General features: G+C 45.7%; 1 protein-coding gene across 2 annotated transcripts in view; it reads right to left on the reverse strand.

Moving 5' to 3' along the window:
- LOC139535838 (SLIT-ROBO Rho GTPase-activating protein 3-like) overlaps positions 1-19054 on the reverse strand; it is a 114350-nt gene that overhangs the window by 15050 nt on the left and 80246 nt on the right. For both annotated transcript variants that reach the window (XM_071335672.1, XM_071335671.1), the window contains exons 17-18: positions 17354-17581; positions 6106-6179 (exon numbers count right to left, since the gene is read on the reverse strand). In XM_071335672.1, coding sequence (XP_071191773.1) covers positions 6106-6179; positions 17354-17581 — 302 coding nt within the window. The remainder of the gene's footprint in view (positions 1-6105; positions 6180-17353; positions 17582-19054) is intronic.

The raw sequence follows: 19054 nt of genomic DNA on the forward strand, positions 1-19054 counted from the left end.
TATCATAGGTACACTTCAACTGTGAGAGAAGGAATCTAAAACAAAAATCCAGAAAATCACATTGTATGATTTTTAAGTAATTAATTTGCATTTTATTGCATGACATAAGTATTTGATACATCAGAAAAGCAGAACTGAATATTTGGTACAGAAACCTTAGTTTGCAATTACAGAGATCATACGTTTCCTGTAGTTCTTGACCAGGTTTGCACACACTGCAGCAGGGATTTTGGCCCACTCCTCTATACAGACCTTCTCCAGATCCTTCAGGTTTCGGGGCTGTCGCTGGGCAATACGGACTTTCGGCTCCCTCCAAAGATTTTCTATTGGGTTCAGGTCTGGAGACTGGCTAGGCCACTCCAGGACCTTGAGATGCTTCTTACGGAGCCACTCCTTAGTTGCCCTGGCTGTGTGTTTCGGGTCGTTGTCATGCTGGAAGACCCAGCCACGACCCATCTTCAATGCTCTTACTGAGGGAAGGAGGTTGTTGGTCAAGATCTCGCGATACATGGCCCCATCCATCCTCCCCTCAATACGGTGCAGTCGTCCTGTCCCCTTTGCAGAAAAGCATCCCCAAAGAATGATGTTTCCACCTCCATGCTTCACGGTTGGGATGGTGTTCTTGGGGTTGTACTCATCCTTCCATTACTCCAAACACGGCGAGTGGAGTTTAGAGCAAAAAGCTCTATTTTTGTCTCATCAGACCACATGACCTTCTCCCATTCCTCCTCTGGATCATCCAGATGGTCATTGGCAAACTTCAGACGGGCCTGGACATGCGCTGGCTTGAGCAGGGGGACCTTGCGTGCGCTGCAGGATTTTAATCCATGACGGCGTAGTGTGTTACTAATGGTTTTCTTTGAGACTGTGGTCCCAGCTCTCTTCAGGTCATTGACCAGGTCCTGCCGTGTAGTTCTGGGCTGATCCCTCACATTCCTCATGATCATTGATGCCCCACGAGGTGAGATCTTGCATGGAGCCCCAGACCGAGGGTGATTGACCGTCATCTTGAACTTCTTCCATTTTCTAATAATTGTGCCAACAGTTGTTGCCTTCTCACCAAGCTGCTTGGCTATTGTCCTGTAGCCCATCCCAGCCTTGTACAGGTCTACAATTTATCCCTGATGTCCTTACACAGCTCTCTGGTCTTGGCCATTGTGGAGAGGTTGGAGTCTGTTTGATTGAGTGTGTGGACAGGTGTCTTTTATACAGGTAACGAGTTCAAACAGGTGCAGTTAATACAGGTAATGAGTGGAGAACAGGAGGGCTTCTTAAAGAAAAACTAACAGGTCTGTGAGAGCTGGAATTCTTACTGGTTGGTAGGTGATCAAATACTTATGTCATGCAATAAAATGCAAATTAATTACTTAAAAATCATACAATGTGATTTTCTGGATTTTTGTTTTAGATTCCGTCTCTCACAGTTGAAGTGTACCTATGATAAAAATGACAGACCTCTACATGCTTTGTAAGTAGGAAAACCTGCAAAATCGGCAGTGTATCAAATACTTGTTCTCCCCACTGTATATAGAGAGTGTCACAGGCCGGCTCATAGCCTGTGACAAAAATGAGGGGACACGAACAACAGGTATAGGCCAATTAAAAATGTTCTTTATTATAAACCAAACTATTAACTTTAAACTAAGAAAAAGGAATGAGGTGTGGAAGTATCATAATGTAAGGTGTATGTAAAGTGGATGGATGCATGAATCTGTGTGTGGGAATATGACTGAGTGAAAACTATGCAAAACTACAAAGGAACAAACAAAACAGGATCATACCTGGAGGAGCAGAGAGAGAGAGCGATTAGTGAAGCAGCAGTTTAAATACCCTGAGCCCAGGTGACTCCAATCACTAACGACCCTTCTCTGCCTGCAGGAGGAACCGCCCCCTGCACTGCAGAGGGGCCGTGACAAGAGAGAGAGAGAGAGAGAGAGAGCTACACGGGGAGGGAGAGAGAGGGATAGAGAGAGGGAGAGCTACATGGGGAGGGAGAGAGAGGGATAGAGAGAGAGAGAGAGAGAGAGAGAGAGAGAGAGAGAGAGAGAGAGAGAGAGAGAGAGAGAGATAGAGAGAGAGAGAGAGAGGGATAGAGAGAGAGAGAGAGAGAGAGAGAGAGAGAGAGAGAGAGAGAGAGAGAGAGAGAGAGAGAGAGAGAGAGAGAGAGAGAGAGAGACTTGAGAGAGAATAAGAGAGAGACGGAGGTTGCCAACATACAACCTTGTCCCAGGTTTGAAGCATGATGTGTTCCTGTGCATCCCTATGTCACGTCTGCTCCCGCTCCCCCTCTCTGAGGTCGCCAGGCTGCTCATCATTACGCACAACTGTCACCATCGTTACGTGCACCAGCTCTTCATCGGACTCACTTGGACTCAATCAAGTCATTGATTGCCTCCCCTATACCTGTCACTTCCTCAGTATCATCCCCATGTCTGCATTGATGTTGTTTTGTTTCTCTTGTCCAGACACTGTTTTTGCTTTGTTTCATGTCTATTTATTATTACATCTTGTCACAGTCTATCTGAGCTGTGCCTAGTTCTCTCCTTCAGTCTAAAGAAAACACAGAATAAGGTCAGTCAGCATGCAGGGCAACTCTATCTACACAGCCTTCTTATACGCCAGATCACATACCTTTCCTGTCCAAATATCAACAGAGTCTACACTACCGGTCAAATATTTTAGAAAACCTACTCATTCAAGGGTTTTTCTTATTTTTTAAAAACTATTTTCTACCTAGTAGAATAATAGTGAAGACATCAAAACTATGAAATAACACATATGGAATCATGTAGTAACCAAAAAATTGTTAAACAAATCAAACATTTTCTTCAAATAGCCACCCTTTGCCTTGATGACAACTTTGCACACTCTTGGCATTCTCTCAACCATCTTCACTGGAATGCTTTTCCAACAGTCTTGAAGGAGTTCCCACATATGCTGAGCACTTGTTGTCTGCTTTTCCTTCATTCTGCGGTTCGACTCATCCCAAACCATTTCAATTTGGTTGAGGTCAGGGGATTGTGGAGGCCAGATCATCTGATGAAGCACTCCATCACTCTCCTTCTTGGTAAAATGGCCCTTACACAGCCTGTGGGTGTGTTGGGTCATTGTCCTGTTGAAAAACAAATGATAGTCCCACTAAGCGCAAACCACATGGGATGGCATATCGCTGCCGAATGCTGTGCTAACCATGCTGGTTAAGTATGCCTTGAATTCTAAATAAATGACAGACAGTATCACCAGCAAACCACCCCCACACTATACCTCCTCCTCCATGCTTTACGGTGGGAAATACACATGCGGAGATCCTCCGTTCACCCACACCGCGTCTCACAAAGACACGCCGGTTGGAACCAAAAATCTCCAATTTGGACTTCAGACCAAAGAATACATTTCCACCGGTCTAATGTCCATAATTGAAATGCATTCCAGGTGACTACCTCATGAAGCTGGTTGAGAGAATGCCAAGAGTGTGCAAAGCTGGCATCAAGCCAAAGGGTGGCTATTTGATATAAAATATATTTTGATTTGTTTAACACTTTTTTGGTTAGTACATGATTACATATTTGTTAGTTCATAGTTTTGATGAATTCACTATTATTGTACAATGTAGACAATAGTAAAAATAAAGAAAAACCCTTGAATGAGTAGGTGTTCTAAAACATTTGACTGGTAGTGTATATCTATCACAGCTTCGAAACAACCACATACAACCTTAACCCTTTACCCTCGTGGAAATTGAAATGTTTCTAACAAAGAACTATAAAAAGCATACATACGCATGACCATGGTAGCAATTCAAAGAGAACAGTTTGGAGATTATGGGGAAATTATCTGACCAAAGGTGAGGACACAACAGTTCAACTGACACAAAACTGAATCCAAACATTACACCGTCAATTTTATGTGCATTTTACATTTACTGTACTTTTCGCAGCAATTGTCAATTACGAAATCTGAAAATACTCTGGATACATTCAGTAACATATTAAGAATATTCATGGACATTTTGGGGTAGGTGCAACATAAGAAAAAATGGGTTTGAGTGAGAGGTCTAACTGGTGTCTTGAAGTGGCCACACACCTCTCCAAAGTGTGTACAGTACTGTAAGCAATTTCAATGCACTTTTGTGATTCAAGGAAATAGCCTTCAAATATAAAGTGCTTTTTTGAGCACTCTTAGCTTTGCCGTTAAGGAATTGAAGCAAGCACACTTCGAGTTTTTTTGTTTGGAACAAAGCCCTGCATCCCCACCATCACACAATTACTGTTGTTGTTTACGCAACGCAAAAACTTTCCATGATAAATCTCAATCTGGGTCAGTAGGGCATTATTAGAAAGCTTGTTCTATTCCCAACATGACTAGCTAAGTTATAAAATACAATCTTACATTGTTAGGCTTCACAAGGCACTGCAGACAAACAGATTGTAATTTTGGTGAGCATTGAATGGAGTTGTGAGTTCAATCATGTCCGAGTTTGTTGCGCTTGGTAGTACACACATTTAGAACAGCTGTCAGTTGAATCCCATACAGCACTGTAAAGTGGACAGCCTGAGTTCTGATATCATATATAGTATGTTAATGTACAGCCACTGAGTTCCAATTGAGGCGCTTATCAATGACTAAATCTGCCATTTTCAACCCGTATACGGGACCAAAGGGTCTGTGAGTGTAAAGGGTTAAAACAACCTTTTATAACCTTTTATCAACTGCTCATCAGCTCTATAAAATCTACGATACATCTGCTGTTGTAATTGATATTACAGATCAATCTGTGCATCTCTATGGGGGACATTGTGGTCCATAGATAAATCCCTGCCCCTGGTCTGTCTAACCACTTTAATACTGAACATCTCATTACATGAATTACATCCTCTATATACCACGGCTACAGTACATTGGTGGTTTCTGCATCTGATCTCAATTATAATGGGAGGTCCAGTCCAGACACACTGAGCTGCAAAGCTGCAGTACACAGCAGAGCCACTGCTGCCTAGGGAGGGAGGGAGGGAGGCAGGCAGGCAGGCAGGCAGGCAGGCAGGCAGGCAGGCAGGCAGGCAGGCAGGCAGACAGACAGACAGACAGACAGACAGACAGACAGACAGACAGACAGACAGACAGACACAACCAACCTTCCATCATTAACATAGACAGGACAGGCTATGCTGTTATGTCATACTTTAGTAGACTATAATCATGTCTAGCACCATGACTAACATGATGACCACACGAGCGTTACGTGCGAGAGAGTTGAAAAATAAATGTACACATACATATTATTCAATCATTGCATCCACACTGCTCGCGCGTGTCAACGAGCGTCTGCGTAGCCAGGCGCTAAAATAGAACTTGTGAAGCTTGACGCGCTGAAAGTCCCGCCTCTCCCATCTCCTCATTGGTTTTTAGGAGCATTTACCCACGTGGGTGATTAAAAGATGAACTGAGGTACACAATCCAGTTCAGTTGGTGGTGGTAATGCACTTTAAAGTTGGTTGCCAACTGCCATATAAAATCCAAAGAAGAAGACGAAGCCTGAAGGAGGAGAGATTACTAAATACGAACCTGGTTTACCCTTTTATCTGTGGATAAATTGTCGGAGTAGAGGACCTTGTGCATTTCAGGTAAAATAACAACCCAATGTTTATATCCCAGGACAAATTAGCTAGCAACAGCAAGCTAGCTAGCTAAATTGCCATAAATGTTTAATGCTTTTCGACCTGTCCCCAAATTAATATAGTTGGTTCAGAGTTCATTTTGATATTTCAACCTTTGTGTCCTGATCGCGTCTGGTGTGGGTGGACAAATTCAACATTCGCGCGATGGCGGACGCACGCTCACGCCCGGTCTAGTCAGCATGTAAGAACCACAGCAGGATAAACAGCAGTTCAGTTACAAAAACAAACACAACCCACAGAGTAATGAAACTTAAGACAACAGCAGGAAAGCAAGGGAAACAGCACAAGCTTCAGGATTTTTTCAACAACCAATTGGTTATTCTGATTAGCTGTGTAGCCCGCTAGCTACAGCACATTTTATCTTAATCAATCACCCAAACCGTTCCTCTACAGCGTGTCTGAAGGAGTAAAGGAACCCCATGTTACTGACCGTCATCACTGGTGTGTGGCTCAGTCCCGTTGTCAGCCTCATCGATGGTGCCTGGTTCACTGTGGGGGCTGTCACTGTGGACACAGAGAGAGAGATGGACAGTCAGTCAATGGTCAACTCAGACACACCCACAACACTTGCATAGGTTACAGGGTCTAAACTAATGCCTTCTCCAGGAAAGATGAGTTACAGGTCATACTTGGATCAGTACCAAGTGAGGGATTAATTGAAGTAGGGGAAATTTATGTCAGCATATTTCTCTAGGAAGTAGTACATGTTATAGTTGGACCAGCTCCAGGTAAGGGATTAATTTAACTACGAAAAATATGCATATTGATGCACGCTAGCTTGAAGCCATCTCTGTGAATTTTGATATGCGAAACATTCCCAAACAGTATTATTGGCACCTGTGTAATAGAAATATAGTACACAGATATACACACACATACACACACATATTGACACCCCCACATACACACTCACACTCACACACAAAATCACCACATATGTTGCTGCTACTATTTACTACTGTATCTATTGTGCAGTTCTGTCAGTTTTACACCTGTTTACATGTACATACAGTGACTTCGGAAACTATTCAGACCCATTGACCTTTTCCACATTTTGTTACGTTACACCCTTATTCTAAAATGGATAAAATAATTGTTTTCCCTCATCAATCTATACATAATACCCCATAATGAGGTATTTAGACATTTTGCAAATGTATTAAAAATAAAAAACAGAAATACCTTCTTTACATTAGTATTCAGACCCTTTGCTATGAGACTCGAAATTGAGCTCAGGTTCATCCTGTTTCCATTGATCATCCTTGAGATGTTTCTAAAACTTGATTGGAGTCCACCTGTGGTAAATTCAATTGATTGTACATGATTTGGAATGGCACACACCTGTCTATATAAGGTCCCACAGTTGACAGTGCATGTCAGAGCAAAAACCAAGCCATGAGGTCGAAAGAATTGTCCGTAAAGCTCAGAGTAAGATGGTGCCGTTTTACATGCCCCCAGACGATTGTGTTTTTTTGTTCGTTTATTTGCGTTTTTTAAACTTATTTTGTGCATAATGTTGCCGCTACCGTCTCTTATGACCGAAAATAACTTCTAGACATCAGGACTGCGATTACTCACCATGGACGAGCAGAATCCTTTTTTTCCTTTCACGACTCTGACGAGCCCGACGCGAAGGATGCACGGCTTCATCGGGAACAGGCCCGATCCCCGTGATCTGCGTGAAGAGAAGGCGGAGAAAGAGAGGCCGAAGGTCGAGCTGCCTTCTGAGAATTCGTAGGCGATCGAATAAACCCCCACTTCCCTCCATTCTGCTAGCAAACGTGCAATCTTTGGACAATAAAATTGACGAGGTACGCAGAAGATTAAACAACCAATGGGACATTAAAAACTGTAACATCTTATGCTTCACGGAGTCGTGGCTGAACGACGACAACATCAACATACAGCTGGCTGATTATACGATGTACCGGCAGGATAGAACAGCGGCGTCTGGTAAGACAAGGGGCGGCAGTCTATGTATTTTTGTAAACAACAGCTGGTGCATGATATCTAAGGAAGTATCTCATGATAAGCTGTAGACAACGCTACCTACCGAGAGAGTTTATATCTATTATTTGTAGCTGTTTACATACCACCACAGTCAGAGGCGGTCACTAAGACAGCATTGAATGAGCTGCATTCCGTCATAAGCAAACATGAAAATGCCTATCCAGAGGTGGCGCTCCGAGTAGCCGGGGACTTTTATGCAGGGAAACTTAAATCCGTTTGACCAAATTTCTATCAGCATGTTAAATGTGCAACCAGAGGAAAAAGACCTCGGGACCACCTATACTCCACAAACAGAGACGCATACAAAGGTCTCCCTCGCCCTCCATTTGGCAAATCTGACCATAATTCTTACCTCCTGATTCCTGCTTACAAGCAAAAATGAAAGCAGGAAGCACCAGTGACTAGATCAATAAAAAAGTGGTCAGAGGAAGCAGATGCTAATCTACAGGACTGTTTTTCTAGCACAGACTGTGTGCTGATATGATATGTTCCGGGATTCCTCCGGGATTCCTCCAATGGCATTGAGGAGTACACCACATCAGTCATTGGCTTCATCAATAAGTGTATCGATGACGTCGTCGCCATAGTGACCGTAAGTATATACCCCAACCAGAACCCATGGATTACAGGCAGGATACGCACTGAGCTTAAGGCTAGAGCTGCCGCATTCAAGGAGCGGGACTCTAACCCGGAAGCTTATAAGAAATCCCGCTATGCTCTCCGACGAACCATCAAACAGGCATCAAACGAACCATCAAACATCAATACAGGACTAAGATCGAATCGTACTACACCAGCTCTGACGCTCGTCGGATGTGGCAGGGCTTGCAAATCATTACAGACTACAAAGGGAAGCACAGCCGAGAGCTGCCTAGTGACACGATCCTACCAGACGAGCTAAACTACTTCTATGCTCGCTTCGAGGGAAAAAAACACTGAAACATGCATGAGAGTACCAGCTGGTAGGATCTCTCCCTGTCCGAGTCTGTAATACCAACATGTTTTAAGCAGACCGCCATAGTCCCTGTGCCCAAGAACACTAAGGTAACCTGCCTAACAACTATCGACCCGTAGCACATGAAGTCCTTTGAAAGGCTGGTCATGGCTCACATCAACACCATCATCCCAGAAACCCTAGACCCACTCCAATTTGCATACCTCCCCAAAAGATCCACAGATGATGCAATCTCTATTGCACTCCACACTGCCCTTTCCCACCTGGACAAAAGGAACACCTACAGTGGAGCAAAAAAGTATTTAGTCAGCCACCAATTGTGCAAGTTCTCCCACTTAAAAAGATGAGGCCTGTAATTTTCATCATAGGTACACTTCAACTATGACAGCCACGTCAAGACCCAGCCACGTTTCATCTTCAATGCCTTTGCTGATGGAAGGTTTTCACTCAAAATCTCACGATACATGGCCCCATTCATTCTTTCCTTTACACGGATCAGTTGTCCTGGTCCCTTTGCAGAAAAACAGCCCCAAAGCATGATGTTTCCACCCCCATGCTTCACAGTAGGTATGGTGTTCTTTGGATGCAACTCAGCATTCTTTGTCCTCCAAACACGACTAGTTGAGTTTTTACCAAAAAGTTCTATTTGTTTCATCTGACCATATGACATTCTCCCAATCTTCTTCTGGATCATCCAAATGCTCTCTAGCAAACTTCAGACAGGCCTGGACATGTACTGGCTTAAGCAGGGGGACACGTCTGGCACTGCAGGATTTGAGTCCCTGGCGGCGTAGTGTGTTACTGATGGGAGGCTTTGTTACTTTGGTCCCAGCTCTCTGCAGGTCATTCACTAGGTCCCCCCGTGTGGTTCTGGGATTTTTGCTCACCGTTCTTGTGATCATTTTGACCCCACGGGGTGAGATCTTGCATGGAGCCCCAGATCGAGGGAGATTATCAGTGGTCTTGTATGTCTTCCATTTCCTAATAATTGCTCCCACAGTTGATTTCTTCAAACCAAGCTGCTTACTTATTGCAGATTCAGTCTTCCCAGCCTGGTGCAGGTCTACAATTTTGTTTCTGGTGTCCTTTGACAGCTCTTTGGTCTTGGCCATAGTGGAGTTTGGAGTGTGACTGTTTGAGGTTGTGGACAGGTGTCTTTTATACTGATAACAAGTTCAAACAGGTGCCATTAATACAGGTAACGAGTGGAGGACAGAGGAGCCTCTTAAAGAAGAAGTTACAGGTCTGTGAGAGCCAGAAATCTTGCTTGTTTGTAGGTGACCAAATACTTATTTTCCACCATAATTTGCAAATAAATTCATTAAAAATCCTACAATGTGATTTTCTGGATTTTCTTTTCTCACTTTGTCTGTCATAGTTGAAGTGTACCTATGATGAAAATTACAGGCCTCTCTCATCTTTTTAAGTGGGAGAACTTGCACAATTGGTGGCTGACTAAATACTTTTTTGCCCCACTGTATGTGAGAATGCTATTCATTGACTACAGCTCAGCGTTCAACACCATAGTGCCCTCGAAGCTCATCAATAAGCTAAGGACCCTGGGACTAAACACCTCCCTCTGCAACTGGATCCTGGACTTCCTGACGGGCCGCCCCAGGTGGTAAGGGTAGGTAACCACACATCCGCCACGCTGATCCTCAACACAGGGGCCCCTCAGCGGTGCGTGCTCAGTCCCCTCCTGTACTCCCTGTTCACTCATGACTGCACGGCCAGGCACGACTCCAACACCATCAATAAATTTGCCGAAGACACAACAGTGGTAGGCCTGATCACCGACAACAATGAGACAATCTATAGGGAGGAGGTCAGAGACCTGGCTGTGTGGTGCCAGGACAACGTGATCAAGACAAAGGAGATGATTGTGGACTACAGGAAAAAGAGGACCGAGCAGGTCCCCATTCTCATCGAAGGGGCTACAGTGGACCAGGTTGAGAGCTTCAAGTTTCTTGGTGTCCACATCCCCAACAAACTAACATGGTCCAAGCACACCAAGACAGTTGTGAAGAGGACACGACAAAACCTATTCCCTCTCAAGAGACTGAAAGGATTTGGCATGGGTCCTCAGATCCTAAAAAGGTTCTACAGCTGCACCATCGAGAGCATCCTGACTGATTGCATCACTGCCTGTTATGGCAACTGCTCGGCCTCCGACCGCAAGGCACTACAGAGGGTAGTGCGAACGGCCCAGTACATCACTGGGGCCAAGCTTCCTGCCATCCAGGACCTCTATACCAGGTGGTGTCAGAGGAAGGCCCTACAAATTGTCAAAGACTCCAGCCACCCTAGTCATAGACTGTTACCTCTGCTACCGTACGGCAAGCGGTGCAGGAGCGCCAAGTCTAGGTCCAAGAGGCTTCTAAACAGCTTCTACCCCCAAGCCATAAGACTCCTGAACATCTAGTCAAATGGCTACCCAGACTATTTGCAGTGCCCCACCCCACCCGCTTTTTACACCACTGCTACTCTCTGTTGTCATCTATGCATAGTCACTTTAATAACTCTACCTACATGTACATATTACCTCAACTAACCGGTGCCCCCGCACATTGACTCTGTATCGGTACACCCCTGATTCCAAGAACACAGGATGAGATGTTACTATCCTTTGTGCAAGCACTTCCAAGAGTTCATGAACAGTGAGACTGGTGAAATTTGGGGAGCGCATCGTCAGTAGTGTACCTTTGGTTCCTAGGGTGTTTCGGCCTTTCACACTATACACCCTCCCCAAAGGCGGCCAGCGACAGGGTGATCAATCCTACGCTTGCGTCCCATTCCCAATTAGTCATAGGAGTTGCCTTGTTGTTGATAGCCAACATCCCATGGGACTATGCATGGCAGGGGCGTCTTCCTCCCTGAGTCAAGCATTGTTGACCGCATACCTCCTGGCCCTCTCATTTCGGGGCCCAGCTGGGGTCTTTCCTCTTCATCCAGAGCCATTGACTGCTGCCTTCTGCCGCCTCTGATACAGCTTTGATTGCCGAACGCTGGCTCTGGCCCTTAATTCCCAGGTCTCTAAGCAGTCTGGTTGTAGATGTTGCCACAAAACCTCTGCAGCCCACCTCCACTGGTCGGACTTCTGTGTTCCAGCCATGATGCCGTGCTTCGGCAGCTAGATCGGCATAGCGCAGATGTTTTCGCTCATAAGCCTCATCTACTGAGTCCTCCCAGGGTACTGTGAGCTCAATGATGAAGACCTTCTTGAGCGAATGGGACCAGAGCACCATGTCAGGTCTTAGGGTGGTGGTTGCGATCTCCGGAGGAAACACAAGTTGCCGGCCAATGTCAGCTAGCATTTTCCAGTCGCGGGCCAAGCGCAGCTGGTCTCGCTCTAATGGTGTAGAGCCGCTCTTCGGTGGTTTAGCCCCTTCGCGGACAAAGGTCGTCCGTAAGGGGTGTGATGCTGCTGGGGGTGGTAGGGAGTTGGTGGCAGCTCGCTTGTCCTCCAGGGCGGACGTAAGGTTTTTTAAGGACTTGGTTGTGACGCCAAGTGTAGCGTCCTTGGGTGAGGCTTGTTTTACACCCTGTGAGAATGTGCCTGAGGTTGGCTGGCATGGAACAGAGGGCACAGTCCGGATCTTCACCATACCATTGGTGAAGATTAACTGGTGTTGGAAGGACGTCATATGTTGCTCTGATGGAAAAGCTCAACCGCCTCGCTTCCATGGCCCACAGATCCTTCCAGCTGATCTTCCTCTTCTCCACACTGTCCCATCGAGTCCACTGTCCCTGTTTGGCAAGAGAGACTGCCTTGGCCCACCTTGCAGCCTCCTCCTGATGGCGTACTTCCTGCACTACCATCTTCCGCCGCTCTGGTGCAGTGGCCTTACTCCAAGCAGCACGGCTAGTTAGCCCAAGGCCTCCTCTCCCTTGCTGAACATGACCCACAATGTCAGCATGTCTGAGGGCTGCTGTTGCCTCCTGGACTGCTTTTCCTGGCCTCCATTTGCGCCCAGTTGCCAAGGTCGGCGCGTTGTTGCTCACCACTGGGTCTCGAGATTCATTCAGTGTCATCTGGAGCCTGGTTTTTGCACACTTGAATTCCTCTGTTAGACTGGTGAGGGGCAGCTTGAGGACACCATCTCCATAGAGGCCTATGGTGGTAAGGCATCGTGGAACTCCGAGCCACTTCTTTAAGTAGCCTGTGACTCCTCTTTCCATCTTCTCCACTGTTGAGATTGGAACCTCATACACTGCTAGGGGCCACAACACCCGGGGTAGGAGACCAAACTGCAGACACCAGGCCTTTAACTTTCCAGGTAGCTGGGTGTTGTCGATGGACTGTAGGCTACTACTGATGTCTTTGCGCAGCTGTTGCACCTGGTCTTTGTCCTTCAGGCTTGCATCATACCACCTTCCAAGGCTTTTTACCGGCTGCTCAGACACTGTTGGGATTTGGTCATCTCCGATGAAGAATTTCAGGTCAGAGAGTACTCCCTTCACAATCGAGATGCTGCGTGACTTGGATGGTTTAATCTTCATACGGGCCCAGCTGATGTTCTCCTCGAGTTTTCTGAGCAGTCTCCTGGTGCATGGGACAGTGGTGGTCAATGTTGTAATGTCGTCCATGTAGGCTCTGAGTGGAGGGAGGCGGAAACCAGAGTCGACTCGCTGTCCACCAGCAACCCATTTTGAGGATCTGATGATAACCTCCATTGCCATTATGAATGCCAACGGAGAAATGGTACATCCCGCCATTATACCTACATTCAGGCACTGCCATGAGGTGGTGAACTCTGAGGTGGTGAAGCAGAACTGCAGATCCTGGAAGTACGACTTCACCAGCATTGTGATGGTGTCCGGTATGTGGAAAAATCTGAAGGCAGACCACAGGAGTTCATGGGGCACAGAGCCAAATGCATTGGCGAGGTCGAGGAAGACTACATGGAGGTCTCTTTTTTCCACCTTGGCCATTTGGATCTGGTGCCAGATCATGCTGGAGTGTTCCAAGCAGCCAGAGAACCCTGATATTCCTGCCTTCTGTACAGATGTATCGACGTACGCATTCCTTTGCAGGTACTCGGACATCCTCTGGGCAATGACCCTAAAGAAGATTTTACCCTCGACATTCAGTAAGGAGATTGGGCGGAATTGGCTGATGTTCACTGCATCCTTCTCCTTAGGGATCAGGACCCCGCCTGCCCTACGCCACACTTTGGGTATTATCTTCTTTTGCCAAGCTGTTCTCATAAGCCTCCAGAGGACCCTCAGGACGTCTGGTGCGTTCTTATACACTTTGTACGGGACTCCATTTGGCCCCGGGGCTGATGCTGTTCTTGCCCGTCGAACTGTGTTTTCCACCTCTTTCCATGTCGGAGGGCTGGTCTCAATATGATGTTCCGGGGGTTCAATGGGTGGGATATCTGATGGGATGGCCAGATGTTCATGTCGCTTTGAGTCAAAGTTTGTTGTTATCAGGTGCTCCTCTAGGTCTTTCTTTGTTGTTTTTAGAGCTCCACTTTTTTCCTTCGTGAAGAGACTTTTAAGGAACTTGAAGGGATCTTTATAGAATCGAGTTCTAGTTTGTTCTTTCTTCCTTCTGCGTTTCCGTAGGTTCTCTGCTCTACGGAGGGATGCCAACCGGGTTTTAATGTCAGCCTGAAGTGCCTCTATGCCCTCCTTTTCCACTTCCGAGGCCTTCTTCCACTGTTTCTTAAGCTGTCTCCTTTCTTGAACGAGGCGCTTGATTTCTTGTTGCCTCCTGGAAACTGGTGGGGTTGGAACCTTTCTCCCGCCTTTTGCCTCTTGCACTCCAAAGCTTTCTGCCCCGTACTCATAGATGATGTCCCCCATCCTCTCCAACTTCTTCTCCACTGTGCCTCGAAGTTTCTCGAGGGTCAAGGTAAGGTCAGTATTCACTGCTTCCCACAACTTCTTGTCACTGGCGCCAGGCCACTTCACATACGGTCTGTGCCCTGGTAGTCTCCTCTCGACTGCAGGTCTGGGAGGCTGGGTGAGTTCCACTCCTGTTGTTGGTTCCACCTCAGTTGTTACTTCGGTGCTTGAGTTTACGTCCTCCATGACAGTGGTACTGATGCACTGCAAACTATGGTTTGCGTCCAGTTGCTGTGCTTCATTCGACTGATTTGATCGCTTTCGCAGAAAGTGATCAATGCGAGGCCTCTGTCTCTCTTTACCCAAACAGCCCTTCTTCCCCTGGTGGATCCTCAACCCATGGTGTGATGTAACTTTCCTCCAACCACAGACACATACCTGCATCTCTTTGTGGCCCGCTGTTGCAGCGGAACTTGTGACAGTTGCTGTGGTGTTCTCTTGTGCTGTGCTCTCATTACTCGTAGTCGTTTCCGGTCCAGTCGTTACCATGTTGTCAGCCAATGAGTCATCTTCCGCCCCCGCTCTCGCAGACTCTAGGGGTATTCTCGTATATTGACTTTCTGTAGCTAAAAGCGGGTGTTTCCAACATACTGCGAAGCATGGGAAACTACAGAAATGGGAAGCTACCCCATGACTGTCCCAGTGGGGTCTATTCCCTCCTGTCAGCCGTCTCTCCGTGCCGCCACAAGGACTTTCCACTGTTGTCAGCTGATCTTTCTCAGCAGTCACTGGACTAGTCCAGATATTCAGATTCCAAGAACACAGGATGAGATGTTACTATCCTTTGTGCAAGCACTTCCAAGAGTTCATGAACAGTGAGACTGGTGAAATTTGGGGAGCGCATCGTCAGTAGTGTACCCCTGTATATACTCTCGCCATTGTTATTTTACTGCTGCTCTTTAATTACTTTTTACTTTTATCTCTTATTCTTATCCATATTTTTTTGAAACTGCATTGTTGGTTAAGGGCTCGTAAGTAAGGATTTCACTATAAGGTCTACACCTTTTGTATTCGGCGCATGTGACTAATAAAATTTGATTTGATTTGAGACAGTCGAGGCAAAGATCTGGGGAAGGGTACCAAAAAATATCTGCAGCACTCAAGGTCCCCAAGAACACAGTGGCCTCCATCATTCTTAAATGGAAGAAGTTTGGAACCACCAAGACTCTTCCTAGAGCTGGCTGCCCGGCCAAACTGAGCAATCAGGGGAGAAGGGCCTTGGTCTGTGGAGATGGGAGAACCTTTCAGAAGGACAACCATCTCTGCAGCAGTCCACCAATCAGGCCTTTATGGTCGAGTGGGCAGACGGAAGCCACTCCTCAGTAAAAGGCACATGACAGCCCGGTTGGAGTTTGCCAAAAGGGACCTTAAAAGACTCTCAGACCATGAGAAACAAGATTCTCTGGTCTGATGAAACCAAGATTGAACTTTTTAGCCTGAATGCCAAACGTCACGTCTGGAAGAAACCTGGCACCATCCCTACGGTGAAGCATGGTGGTTGGCAGCATCATGCTGTGGGGATGTTATTCAGCAGCAGGGACTGGGAGACTAGTCAGGATCGAGGAAAAGATGAACAGAGCCAAGTACAGAGAGATCCTTGATGAAAACCAACAGGACAACCACCCTAAGCACACAGCCAAGACAAAGCGGGAGTGGCTTCTGGAAAGTCTCTGAATGTCCTTGATTGGCCCAGCCAGAGCCTGAACTTGAACCCAATCTAACATTTCTGGAGAGTCCTGAAAAAAGCTGTGCAGCAACGCTCCCCATCCAACCTGACAGAGCTTGAGAGGATCTGTAGAGAAGAATGGGAGAAACTCTCCAAATACAGGTGTGCCAAGCTTGTAGCGTCATACTCAAGAAGACTCAAGGCTGTAATCGCTGCCAAAGGTGCTTCAACAAATTACTGAGTAAAGGTCTGCTTTGTCATTATTGGGTACTGTGTGTAGATTGATGAGGGAAAAAAACAATTCAATACATTTTAGAAGAAAGCTGTAACGTAACAAAATGTGAAAAAAATCAAGGAGTCTGAATACTTTTTGAATGCACTGTACAGTATCTACCTCAACTATCACCAGTATCCCTGCCCATTGATATGGTACTGGCCTTGCATATCTTACATTCTCATGTCTATATTATTTCTGGTGTGTTTTTATTTTCCCTGATTTAGTATTAATTCTGAGCTCTTTTTAAAATAATCTATTCTGGATTTGACACTTTTCTATTTCTTTACCATGATATTGAATATGGCATTGTTGAGAAAGAGCCTACAAGTAAGCATTTCACTACACTGTTTAAACCTGTTGTATCCTGTGCACATGACAAATTAACTTTGATTTGATTTTGATTTGAATAATTAGTTCTACATGAACTTTAGAGTATCTGTATCATGAATATTGGGATAAAACGCGACAACGAGAAAAGGCCATATAAACAGTTACATAATATATCCTTCCATGCAGACCTGCTCTTTAACTAAATACAATTCTAAATTTCTAGCCACTAGATAAAATGAATTATCTTAGGTATTATATCCAAGCACTGTCTGTAAAAGCATGTGCTTAAGAAAATACCATCCCCATAGGAATGCACTCATGCTTTACATAAATGAGCCTAGCATCCTCATCTCTACTACACACTCCAAATTCCGCTCTTCTCACCACATTATCAAGCAGGATGGTAATGTAGTCTGTGAGTGACCATGCCATATGCTGGAGCGGCCAGAAGAAGAACAGTCTAACTGTACTGGTGATAAACCCAGCGTTACACAAGTAACAGTATTACTGCTTTAGCCTTAGCCATACGGTATGTCTTCAGTGCTTGTCTTAAAGATGGTGACCTCCCAGGTCTAGCTACTTCTCACCAGTACTCCTCTCCTCCAGTCATGCACTTCTCATAGACTGGCCCGTCCAGCTCACGGTAGCTGGGAAAGATGACCTCGTTGTGGATGATGATGGTCTTGATGACCTCATTGACGTGTGCCTGGATGGCTACAGGGTCCTGTCCGTCGGGGATGGGCATCAGGGTGGGGCCGAAGCAGATGGCCAGGTTATAGGGATCCATCATGTTCTCATCACTGTACTGGGATAGACTGGAGGGGAAGAGAGAGAGAGAGATGAACCAATGAACTTCATATTTACATTATGAGGTGAATTGATGGGTGGATCCATTAAACATACTCAAAGACCTACGTTTGCCAATAAAAGTGAGGCCTATTTGTTTCCCAAATCAAATCAAAGTTTATTTGTCACATGCGCTGAATACAACAGGTGTAGACCTTACAGTGAAATGCTTCCTTACAGGCTCTAACCAATAGTGCAAAAAAGGTATGAGGTGAACAATAGGTAAGTAAAGAAATAAAACAATAGTAAAAAGACAGGCTAAATACAGTAGGGAGGCTATAAAAGTAGCGAGGCTACATACAGACACTGGTTAGTCAGGCTGATTGAGGTAGTATGTACATGTAGATATGGTTAAAGTGACTATGCATATATGATGAACAGAGTGTAGAAGTATCGTGAAAGAGGGGTTGGCAGGTGGTGGGTGTCGGGACACAATGCAGATAGCCCGGTTAGCCAATGTGCAGGAGCACTGGTTGGTCGGCCCAATTGAGGTAGTATGTACATGAATGTATAGTTAAAGTGACTATGCATATATGATAAACAGAGAGTAGCAGCAGCGTAAAAAGAGGGGGGGCACATAATGCAAATAGTCCTGGTAGCCATTTGATTACCTCTAATATAAAGAGGGTTGAGTATGGCTGTGACTGTAGACTCTACACTCTACAGTGAGTTGAGATCTACAACTTCACTGAAGTAGCAACATGTCCTTTACTACATGAGTTGAGATCCATTTTGGCCCTCCACCACATCTCAGTATAAGAAAATCCTTAAACCCCCTACCTTTAGTTACATTAACCCCCAACATCCCAACTTAGCTAGCACATTCCTCAGTCTCCCTGTTTAGCTTAGATTCCCACACCCTTCCAACCTTAACAAGCCTGCCCTTAAAACTTCACAGTTTAACAGGCCTATTAATAAGCCATCCTGGTTTAGGGGCAGTAAGCCCATCCTCCCTTCCAGCAGCATCCCAGTCAGGCAAACGGCCTATCCTCACACTCATCTGTTTTAAGAGGGGCTCATAATCAGAACAGAGTGGTGTGGAGCTGTGGTGTGGTGTGGAGCTGTGGTGTGGAGCTGTGTTGTGGAGCTGTGGTGTGGAGCTGGAGCAGTAAAGAACTACAGCTGGCCCAGAGCCTAACTCTGTATGAGGGGGGCATAAAACACAGAGGTAAAAGTCAGAATGTGGAATCAAACGCTTTGTTCTGCAGTGGAACCAAGCAAAGGGAGCATCAATAACAGCCCAATAAAACAGGACAGGTATATTACTGGGTTGATGGATCTGTTTCTGAGCAGGCCCGTAAATAAGTTCTAAAGAGCTGCTGGCAGACGCGGTAATAAATAGGAGGTGAACAGTAGGGCTGTTCAATAACTCTGGAAATCAATGTATTTTCCTCTCTGAATACTGCAGCAGAGATTCACTAGTTTTGTTGATTTAGTGCAGT

This window comes from Salvelinus alpinus, chromosome 12, assembly GCF_045679555.1.
Source record: "Salvelinus alpinus chromosome 12, SLU_Salpinus.1, whole genome shotgun sequence".
Taxonomy (NCBI): Eukaryota; Metazoa; Chordata; class Actinopteri; order Salmoniformes; family Salmonidae; genus Salvelinus; species Salvelinus alpinus.